The 12,425-nt window shown below is 36.6% G+C and overlaps 1 protein-coding gene across 1 annotated transcript in view; it reads left to right on the top strand.

Annotated features, from left to right (window-relative positions):
- The window catches only part of LOC134667214 (uncharacterized), a 161,203-nt gene that overhangs the window by 135,570 nt on the left and 13,208 nt on the right, over positions 1 to 12,425 (top strand). Inside the window, exons 4-5 of the mRNA XM_063524542.1 lie at positions 2,558 to 2,709; positions 5,759 to 5,863. Of these exons, the coding sequence (XP_063380612.1) occupies positions 2,558 to 2,709; positions 5,759 to 5,863 (257 nt within the window). The remainder of the gene's footprint in view (positions 1 to 2,557; positions 2,710 to 5,758; positions 5,864 to 12,425) is intronic.

The raw sequence follows: 12,425 nt of genomic DNA on the forward strand, positions 1-12,425 counted from the left end.
GAGGCATAGCGTTAGGACGGCACTGGCGCGTTCACTGGAGATCCCAGAGCCGTCCGAAATGCGCTGAGAAGGACTACTGGGAGGTTTTTAGTCGGTGAAAGTCCGACATAACCTCCGCGCTGTCCCTGCGGTGCGGAGGTATCCATAACGGATTTTCCTCCCAATAAAAAAAAAATAAAAAAAGAAGGTCTCCTTGGATGATCCAATATAAAATATATCCTTATATATTAGCCCCTTTATTCACAAAACTTTACGGGCCTGAATTGGGAGTTAAATTATGTTTTATCCCTTTCTTACAAATACATAAGTCAAAAACGACAGATAAAGACAAACGATTCATGCCTAATTCAGCCTTGTAATAGGCAGGCGGGCATTTATGAATAACGTCATTGTACTTACCTACCTACTTTAATCTTCTATCATTAAATTGAAACCTATGTTCAGCAGTGGACGTCTTATGGCTGAGATGATGATGATGATGTATGGTATTATTCTTAACTAAAGGGGCCCACTAATTAACAGTCCGCCGGACGGTATCGGCCTGTCATTTAGAACAAAATTTTGACAGTTTCGAACAACTTACAGGCCGATACCGTCCGGCGGACTGTTAATCAGTGGGCCCCTTTACACCTATAATATTTTTCGACTTAATTTTAAGACACATAATTACCAATTTCTCTTCCAACAATTACTCATAAACTAATTTGCGCTAATAACATACAAAACACATTCGCACTAATAGGCTTTTTACAACGAATTGTCTAAAATGTTTCACATAGCTCAAATTCTTGAACAGATGGCCTACCGCGAACCACGTTCGACGTGTTGCCTCTCTGTCGCACTTGTAAACTCGTACGTAAGTGTGACAGGGAGGCAACACGTCGAACATCGTTCGCGGTAGATCCTCAGTGTTCCAAACTTTCTCCGTTGTCATAGCATTGTAAACGAATGAGCTATGTTGCGCCGAAGTTCCCAGTTAATTTGTTATGATATGTGCAGGTATAGTGGGGAAAATTGCTATTTGTTATTGCTGATGCTGACTTTGACATCAGATAGCCAGACGGTATGAGAACGCAACTATTGTACTGCGCTGGTCTAATCATTATTCAGTTCTATAGTCGCACCAAACGAAGTCTGTAGCGGAATTGGTAGCCCACGCAGTGTAAGTGTTATGTATACCTACGTCATAATTTCATAGAAGTTTGACGTTTAAAATGACAATGACCTGCGTGGGCTATCAAAATCGCTGCAGACTTTTTACGGTCTGACTATACGCAATTTCATGTAGGTAGCCAAAGTGTCTAATGTAATTTGTAAGCATTATATTGCTGCATTTTTGCCTGACTGACCAAAACAGAGTAGACTAGACGAATAGGCTTTAGAATGAGACGATTTACGAAAAGAATAAGAAGCGCCTATGAAAGGAGGCGATTATAATGCCGTTGTAATGAAACTTTGCACATACAATGACAAATGAGGTATAACTAATCCTATAAGGGGTCATCCATTAATTACGTCACACCAATTTCTAGGTTTTTTGACCCCTCCCCCCCCCCCTTGTCACACTTGGTCACATTTGGCAAACCCCTCCCCCCCTAGTGTGCCGTCACATTTTTTCTACGAAATCGCCAATCGAATTAAGTAAGTACCTAAGTATTATTAATATTTTATCAAAATATTATTGACGATATAAATATTAGTAATTTTATAACCTAAAACTGCTTAGGAAAGAAAATTAAACGATTAAAAACTATTTTCGTTTTAAAAACATGTTATTTAAATGTACAGCGAACTAAATAATTTAAATAAATTTTCGGTTACTGATGAAGTTAAAGTGACGTCACAAAGTTTGTGTCTCCCCCCTCCCCCATGTCACAATATGTCACATTTTCTTGACCCCCTCCCTCCCCCTAAACGTGTGACGTAATTAATGGATGACCCCTAATTCCTTTTTATGGCTCCAGTTTATATAACAAACGAAATAAACCAATAACAAGTTTTATTTATAAAAATTTAATTTCGCTGTATTGTTTTAACTATGGTATCTGAAGCTATATAAACTAATTACAGGACTAGATATTACATACATTATCATATTATTATAAGTACAAAGTTTCAGAGCAATCTAGCTGGTCGTTTTAAAATGAGAGCGTAACTACGTTTGTATACGTGTTTTTGAATAAATTATGTTTATGTTTACGTTTATGTTTATGTTTATGTTTATGTTTATGTTTATGTTTATGTTTATGTTTATGTTTATGTTTATGTTTATGTTTATGTTTATGTTTATGTTCATGTTCATGTTCATGTTCATGTTCATGTTCATGTTCATGTTCATGTTCATGTTCATGTTTATGTTTATGTTTATGTTTATGTTTATGTTTATGTTTATGTTTATGTTTATGTTTACGTTTACGTTTATGTTTACGTGTACGTTTATGTTTATGTTTGTTTATGTTTATGTATAGAGAACCGGGCTTGCTGGGGACTCATCAAATCTAAATGCGTACCCAATTAATTCTATCTCCGTTTTAAATTATAAATTATCTTGTTACAGGAAAAGCAAAGGCCACCGATCTACAACCCGGAAGACTACGCGACATCCCTTAAAAAATGGGGCAAGAAGACTGGCGGCGGCAACTTGTACGAGCTCGAGCAAGAGCCAGGGAAAGCGCGCACGCTACCCAACCAGGGCAGCAAAGACTTCAGGTAATGTTGCTTTTCTATTTTCCCTGATTGTGTACAGAGATTATCTAGGATTTCTGAGGGATGGGGCTAGAAGACTGGCGGCGGCTGCCTGTACGAGCTCGAGCAAGAGCCAGGGAAAGCACTTCAGGTAATGTGACTTGAAGACTGGAGGCGGCTGCCTGTACAAGCTCGAGCAAGAGCCAGGGAAAGGACGCAGGTTACCCAACCAGGGCAGCAAAGACTTCAGGTAATGTTGCTTTTCTTTTTTCCTCATTGTGGACACTATCTACATCTAGGACTTCTAAGAAATGGGCTAAGACTAGTAGGCGGTGGCTGCTTATACGAGCTCGAACAAAAGCCAGGGAAGGAATGCACTCGGCCCAACCAGGTCTGTCGCTCTAAAGTCCTAAGATTACAAATAATTTTTTAATACAGTTGCTCAAAAAGTGCTACTTTACGTAGCTGTTTAGCGTGCGGAAAGTTGGTTATCTCGAACTAGTGCTTTTTACTTTTCCAATTTTTTTAAATTTATACTTGTTCCAATTCACGACTACTTATTGATGACTGTTAATATTAGTTTCCTTTAAACGTCGTAATCAGCATAAAAACCTACCGTTAATGTAAGAATACGAAAAATATTACATATTTCATATTTAATTACTTACCTCTTCATCATTATAACACGTTTATTTTTTAATATTCAATATTGAAAATTCCGTTCTTAATAAGTTGACTGAATGGAACGGAACGGAATAGCTGCCAAACGCCCATAGATATAATATACTTAAAGACGACGTCTAACCGAGCTGTCACTGTTACCACTTTTGTTTAGTGTACGATTAACAATGTTTTTCTTATTTTTTCGCAACTGTATTAAAAAACGTCGTTCGATACACGTGCGGAAATGTCATTCTTCACTCGTCCCGAGTCTTGCCACTCGCCTAACGCTACGTCTTACGTAGGCGAACAACGCGCGAACGCGGCGCGGCGCGGCGCGGCGAAAGCAATCCTTTGATGCCCATAGAAGTGTCCTACGTAAGCGATCTCGTTGCGAACGCGGTGCGGCGCGATTTGCACGCGAATGTCAGGCGGCGCGGCGCGGCGCGGCGCGGCGGCGGCCGCTTTCGCCGCGCCGCGCCGCGCCGCGTTCGCGCGTTGTTCGCCTACGTAAGACGTAGCGTAAGGCTCGTGGCAAGATATCTCGGTACTCGTGAAGTAATGACATACCTTCCGCACTAGCATCGAAATGTACTATTCCTAACTTTCTACTAGGTACCTACGAGTAAACGTATGAAGAAAATGCATATATATTATTATGTTGTATGATTTTGCTACTTGTTGTTTCTACTTTCTATACAAATAATTTGTCAGACCCGGAAACGTAAAAGGGTCAATTTTTGAAGAGGGTGTTTTTTCGACATTTGTATGGCAATTTTTTATTTTTGAAAAATCTGATTTATAATCATCGTTTTAGGAAGGGTTCTTAACAACAAAAAATATACTGTATGAGGCACCTCTGTGCTTTTTATAGTTAGCTAGATATGGACGTTTAAAGATCGACATTTGTATGCCACTATTTAGCCATTTGTAAGGCGCTTTTGACGTGTCTAAGGCATTTTTTCAACATTATATGGCAGTATCAACATGTATATGCCACTATTTATAATGTTTGTTGCATTTATAAGACCCTGACGACATTAGTATGTTACCTTCTCGACATCTGTATGACATTATGTCGACATTTGTATGCCACAATCGACATTTTTACGGTCAAAATAGCCGTATAAATGTCGCCATACAAATGTCGCGACATGTCGCCAATAATATTTTTTAGCGATATTTCCTACACAATACAACCGATTCACTTATTTATTTTACTATATATTTTAACACTATATTTACAACTATTATTATAAAATAAACATTTTTAGTTCAACTATGTACCAACGTATTAAGCGTCCATACAAATGTCGTTGTAGTCGTACCAAAATATATCGAAAGAGATTCTTGCCTGTTGTTAAATAAATTAAACTGTTTCCGCGTCTACATTCGATGTCAATCGATGCCCAACTAACCGCACTATTGCGTCGTACATTTAATCTAACCGTTATTCAATAGACAAAGAAGATTATAGGGGGTATATTTAAGTCATAACAAAACAGGTGCCGCGCGGGACAGCGATAAAAAGGCTTCCCTTGTTTTATTACATAACGCAATAATTTATCAATATAATTAAATAAATTCTCTAGAAAATGCTCTTTATAAAAATACAAACTTGTTTATAATACGTTGCCTACATCCAAAGTTATGATTTTTTTTATTGCGCTATGCCGCCACTGGGACACGCCAAAAACGGACGTTTTTGGAACTTCAAATGCGATTTTGTCAGGAACTAATAATACTTTAGGTACAGTTGTGCATGATTTTTAAAGCTTATAACACGTTGAATGAAAATATATACATACCTATTCTTTTAGTCCTATGGACTTCAAGTTTTAGCCGTGGGACAGCAAAAAATGCCTATTTGAAAATTGACCCAAAATATGATTACTGTGTCATAATATTTCTTGCCGTCATGATTAAACAATAAGTAATCCCATGGTATTTAGCATTATACTATTCTGAAGAGCTGCCTAGACTTTGGTGGCTGGATGATGTCGCAAAAGATTTCCAGTATGCAAAACGGTGTTAGGGTCTCCCCAGATATATCGGCGCATTCGGCAAAATCCGATAGGAAAAAGCTTTATGTTCGATATTCAAAAGTAAATTACCTACGGGCGTTTGAAAAGTAAAAGTCACTTCCATATGAATAGTTTTCCATAAAAGCATAATGAAGTCTTTTCATTTCGTCAGATTTTTGGCGCGAGGCGTAAATGTGTCGATTATGCTTCAGATGTAGCCCACAAGATGGCAGAACCTACTATGCACAAGGAAACGTACCGACGAGAACGGTAGATGGTAGCACTTGCTTTGGCAATGTACATGTGCACATATGTTTCGCTTCAGGCCACAAGATGGCAGCCTCTCCAACGCGGACGGTCCCTATAATGATATTCTAATGTTTTTACAGAAATCCATGCCTCGGCATGGGCGAAGAGATGAGCCTGCGGCAATTCGGGACTCCTAGTGAGCTGCTCACCAAGTTACGAGCTGATCTGAGACTTTCATTCCCAAGGTAATATCTTCTTTTAACATCTTTACCTAAGAATCTAGGTAGAGTAAGACCAATAAAAGTCTGCAACGATTTTGATAGCATACGCAGTGCTTGCAAACTTCTATGAAATTATGACGTATAAATAACACTTGCACTGCGTGTGCTATCAATCAATATCGTTGCACACTTTTTTTGGTCTTACTTTATGTACCTATGTATGTATTTATCTAAAGGCCACTTGCACCATCCTAATAACCCGGGGTTAACCGGTTAAACCTGGAGTTACCATGGTTACCAGTACAATTTGAGAGTTAACGGTTTAACCGGTTAACCCCAGGTTTGTGGGATGGTGCAAGTGGCGCTTAGTAATACTATATTTCTTTGAACGCAGTTTTATTTCTTTAAAAAAATAAAAGATGTTTCTTTTAAGTAAAATTAGCTAATTTAAGGTTTAAGGCACATTGCCTCCAGGGCCTATTATTTTTTTCCACGCAGTATGTTTACCGTTATGCATTAAAGTACGAGTATGTATATAATTAAATGTTTTAATGACTGCAACGTGCAGTTAGCTATTTTGTGGTACATAAAATATTTCTCAAGGGATCTAAGTGTACTTTATTTTATAATTAAAATATACTTATTTTTATCCCAGTCTTAATGTTCCCTTAATGCCCTATAAAACCTCTTAGGTTATAAAATTTGTTACACTTAGCGACTATTTACTTTATGCCATTATATTTATGGGTTTACAAACTATTAATGATTATGGTTTGCGCATAATGAACCTCTCGGCCATTATTTTGCAACCGTTGTAAACTACACTTTTAATGGCTTCAGTAAAATGCGATCGATAGTTGAATCTAAAGCAGGCCACTGACGAGCCTTCCAAATGGATGCCGTTACAATGGATTCATCCAAATGGACGGCATCCTAATATTAAACATTATACGTTTTTGATATTCACGGACCGATTTTGGATTGCAGCCATAAGCCACGCTATTTCGACTGTTGGAAGAAGGTTGGAAGGCTCGTCAGTGGCCACCTTAATTATTCGATGTGAATTTTAGTAGTTTATGTGAATGCTACTTAATGAACGGCATTAAAATACGACTGTGTTTAATCATATTCATAGAAATATCACATGAGTGTTTTAATGCACGATTATTTATAGTTACAAGAACTGCGTTAAGGTAAACGGCCCCAAGTTCGTGTTAGTACGTTATTTCGTTAGTTTTTTTTCTGGCGCAAATAATAAGGAATTCAAATATCTTTTATTCAAATTATACATATGAAAAAAATCTGTATTATTTAATCTCTTCAATAAAATGATAACCAATATTTTAGTGATTAAACTAAGAGTAATACGACGGTCGAAACTGTTAGACGGCCGCGAATAGCTGTGTTGTATGCGTGCACTTTTTTTAGGCGTAAGGTGCGCGCTCTCACTTGTTAAGCTTATAGGAAGGAAAAGCTAAACCCATTCGGATAAAAGTTTTTGGGAGTGTTTCTGTGGGTTCCTTAGTAATTGATTTGACAAGAAAAAAGATTGAATATATGCATAGAAATAACTTAAAATTGCAATAAATCGACTCACGAAATAGCGGTCATTTTATCTTACGTATGTCTCCTATTTCGTGCCACTAACGAATCAAGGATTTTCTAGATACATTTTGAGTGCTTGTTTTTAAATATAACAACAAAGATAATTAAAAAAATAAATTAGAAAACCATTAATGTATTTCATGAAGTTTCGTATGAGCGAAATTCGGTATATGTTTTTTTCACTAGAATTCTTATAAAACGAGTTTGAATGTGACCCAAGTTAAACATTTTAAGGTATGTTCCACGTATATTGTCATATTAACTACTAGCACAATTTTATTTATTATTGAAATTTGATTTATTTTTGTGTATGTTTATTTTTAACGTATAAGATAGTAAATTATTTTTTGTAAAAAATTTTTATTTTTAATTATTTTTTATTTTTTTTATTGTATTTTTTTATGTTTTATTTAAATTAAATAGTTTGACTTTTAATCAAGTATTAAAGTACCCATATGGTTTACCTAAGTCTTAATTCAACCATTAAAGTCGACGAGTACAAAAAACTTTAAGCTAGTTCTCAATTTAACATTTTTTTTTATTTATTTTTTTTATTTGACCTTACAATTATTCGTAAGTAGGGAAGACCGTTAAATATTTAAAATGATTATCAGAAAATTATCAATTTATCACCAATTACTCTAAGAAAACTTTATGCCGAAACAGGGGACACGAATTCACGAATTTAGGGGCTGACCTAAATTTGTATCACGAAATGGGAGCCAAATAAGAGGTCCACGAAAAAATTCATATAAAAAAAAGTTTCAACTAAAACCCTACAGTTTATACATTAAATTATTAACAAAGAACTAATATAACATATTCAAAAGCTTTCAAGGTATTGATATGCTTAGTAATATTAAAAAAAAATACACAAACTCTCAACTCACTCTCAAGAGCCTTAACCTGCCGAAACAGGGGCCCTTTACTTTATAATTAAAATATACTTATTTTTATCCCAGTCTTAATGTTCCCTTAATGCCCTATAAAACCTCTTAGGTTATAAAATTTGTTACACTTAGCGACTATTTACTTTATGCCATTATATTTATGGGTTTACAAACTATTAATGATTATGGTTTGCGCATAATGAACCTCTCGGCCATTATTTTGCAACCGTTGTAAACTACACTTTTAATGGCTTCAGTAAAATGCGATCGATAGTTGAATCTAAAGCAGGCCACTGACGAGCCTTCCAAATGGATGCCGTTACAATGGATTCATCCAAATGGACGGCATCCTAATATTAAACATTATACGTTTTTGATATTCACGGACCGATTTTGGATTGCAGCCATAAGCCACGCTATTTCGACTGTTGGAAGAAGGTTGGAAGGCTCGTCAGTGGCCACCTTAATTATTCGATGTGAATTTTAGTAGTTTATGTGAATGCTACTTAATGAACGGCATTAAAATACGACTGTGTTTAATCATATTCATAGAAATATCACATGAGTGTTTTAATGCACGATTATTTATAGTTACAAGAACTGCGTTACTATTAGAAGTATTTGATCAGAAAATATTTTAATTTGTTTTTATCAAGCAGAAACACTACTATATAAATTATACTGAAATAAATGTCAGATACTAAGAAAAAAAAACGCGAGCCGAGCGAGTTTCGGTGGCCGAGTGGTTTAGACACCTGCCGCGATAGCAGAGGACGCTGGTTCGATTCCGGCCTGGGGCACTGGAGGCCTTGGTCACTTTTTCTTAGTATATGACATTTATTTCAGTTTATAAGCACTGCGTTATCTGCACACACATATTTTGAGCTCTCTGTGATGTGTTCAGGAACCGCATGTTACGACCGCCAATGTGTCATTTGATTACACTTTTAGCAAATTACATTTGAGTCGCTTAACTTCAAACTCGGGTAAATACATCCGTCAGATTAAATATGCAATTTTGGTATTAAGAAAAGGTAATAGGGTTAAACATTTGCTGAGACGGTCGAATGGATTTACCTGAATTTGAAGCTAAGCGACACAATTTCTGTGTATAAAATTTTCATGAATTAACCTTCAATAAAGTTACCCTACAATATTCGTACCTGCTTAATAGCCTACAGTAGCTCTTAATTCTTAATTTTATGGCATTATTATCTTTAACACAAACCTCACTTAACTTTACTGGCTGATCCATCAGACTTATATAACACACTATCTATAGGCACTTAGCACATATACCTATATTACCTATAGACCCATTAGGTTCATCTTAGGATCGTAAAGTTTATAAATTTATTACCAATAAGGGTAATTAATTTAACGTGTATTTTATTTTATCACTATTAATAAGTATGTACTATAATATTTATACCTCGGTTTATAATGCTGTGATAAGTCAATGATAAACTATTACCTATAACTCAAGTATTAACTTCTCACTTTATCTTCTTTTTGTGACGTGGCGATTTTTACATTATACCTACATTCAATTAACTTTATTAAATGACTTTATTTTATACGTTCACACCGAATAGTTTGTACGTCGGTACAATTTTATTTGTCTTGTCGATATTAATTATTTACATGAAACAATTTACATTTAAGACGCTAGTGTGACCCTTAAGGCTCATTTAGACGATGCGAGAACTCGCATGCGAGTTTCATTACATTGCGGGTTTTGATCGGTCGGTTGAATTGAGCGTGACCAACAGTCCGCAATGTAACTAAAATCGCATGCGAATTCGCGCGCCGTCTAAATCAGCCCTTACTTTCGCATAAATATAAGTAGGGTAAATAAAACCACGACAATGCAAAATATAAGCACGCTTGAGTAAAACTGCATTACAGAAGTGCATCTCAAGTGCATTATATTATAAAGTGGCGCGTTTCTAATAATAAGGGGCTTGAGGGAGTCCTAATTACATCTCACTCGGATAAGCGCGGTTAGCTTATTGCCGTGGCGGTGTGTGGCGCGAGGGATACGCTGAAGCGGACTGTAATTGTACGACACTAAAATACCTATAGAGGTAACTGGTAGAGAATGCTTTCTGGCAATAAGTTCGCCTTTTGTACAATTTTTATGTGCAATAAGTTTTAAAGATTAAGTAAATATGTAATTAAAATGAATATAAACGCAACGCCTATTTTTATTTAGCGTTAGATAAATGGTAGGTACCTATAGTCGGACCAAGAAAAGTCTGCAGCGGACTTGATAGCCCACGCAGTGTAAGAGTTATTTATACGTCATAATTTCATGGAAGTTTGGGCACGTGGGCTATCAAATCCGCTGCAGACTTTTCTTAGTCTGACTCTAAACAATCTTGACATGACTCTTTACTGATAAACGCTTTAAAAAATTGTAAGTAACTATTACTAATGAAACCAAAAGGTAAATGAACATATATGCCAGGTTAGGATGTTTTTCAATAAAAAAATACACGTTAAAGGGGCCCACTGATTAACAGTCCGCCGGACGGTAACGGCCTGTCAGTTAGAACAAAATTTTGACAGTTCCGAATAACTGACAGGCCGATACCGTCCGGCGGACTGTTAATCAGTGGGCCCCTTTAGGATTTATTATCTTTTTAGGGTTCCGTACCCAAAGGGTAAAACGGGACCCTATTACTAAGACTTCGCTGTTCGTCCGTCCGTCCGTCCGTCTGTCACCAGGCTGTATCTCACGAACCGTGATAGCTAGACAGTTGAAATTTTCACAGATGATGTATTTCTGTTGCCGCTATAACAACAAATACTAAAAACAGAATAAAATAAAGATTTAAATGGGGCTCCCATACAACAAACGTGATTTTTGACCAAAGTTAAGCAACGTCGGGAGTGGTCAGTACTTGGATGGGTGACCGTCTTTTTTGCTTTTTTTTATTTATTTTTTTGCATTATGGTACGGAACCCTTCGTGCGCGAGTCCGACTCGCACTTGCCCGGTTTTTTCTAATGCTTAAAAATGGAGTAGGTATAGTAAGACTCTTGCATTTATTTGTCAGTCTTATATATCACTACATTTTATTACGGGATAATCTACTTTACCTACCTACTTACCTACCATATACCTAGTTGCTTTGACTTTGTGTTTCCGATTTTCGAGCACCATTTTTATGGTGAGTCTATTACATTACAGGATCACATGGTAAACATCCCGTAATTAAATTAATTGTCATTACAATTTACCTAAAGACGTCTATGGTGTAGGTAGGTACCTAATCTATCTTTACTCTAGGTAAACCCACGCCCACAATCTCTCCGCTTTGCCTTAAGGTTGACTGGTAGAGAATGCTTTTGGCATTAAGTCCGCCTTTTGTACGATAAGTTTTCTTTTGTGCAATAAAGTTTAAATAAATAAATAAACTGACTCCATAGCAGCTGGCGTACGTTGTTTAGATAATTTCCTTTAATTCTCGCTACCGCTTGTACCTTAGTCCACAACTCAGCACTTTTTACATTTCAAATTGCCAGGACGAGTGATTCCGTGGCAATTTGTGACAGAAATGTTTCTTATGCCGCCAAATTATATGGCAGTATTATTGCACCGTGCCATTCCGGCCTAATGGTGGCGTGCCATACTAAAAGTGCACTGGGGATAGCACTGTATACAGGGTGAGAAGTCTATGTGGGTTAGAAGAATATATGGGAATATGTACCAGTAAACTGACGCAATTGCTTTTAAATCGACATACCTAGTACTCTTAAAGATGCCGTATATCGTCATTTATTAGGGTTTCGTATTTAAAGGGGAAAACGGGACCCTAATTACTAAGACTCCGCAGTCCGTCTGTCTATCACCAGGCTGTATCTCATGAACCGTGATAGTTGTCTAGCAAACAACTGCCTAGTTGAAATTAGGCAACAACAAATACTAAAAATTACGGAACCCTCGGTAGGCTAGTCCAACTCGCACTTATCCGGTTTTTCATAAATCGATGCTAGATAGCGGTAGGTAGCTTTTAAACTAAACAAATGGTATATTCTTGCTTAAATTTATTAAATAAATAATTTCTAGTTATTATTTTCAATAAT

The sequence above is a fragment of the Cydia fagiglandana genome, chromosome 9, assembly GCF_963556715.1.
Source record: "Cydia fagiglandana chromosome 9, ilCydFagi1.1, whole genome shotgun sequence".
Lineage (NCBI taxonomy): Eukaryota > Metazoa > Arthropoda > Insecta > Lepidoptera > Tortricidae > Cydia > Cydia fagiglandana.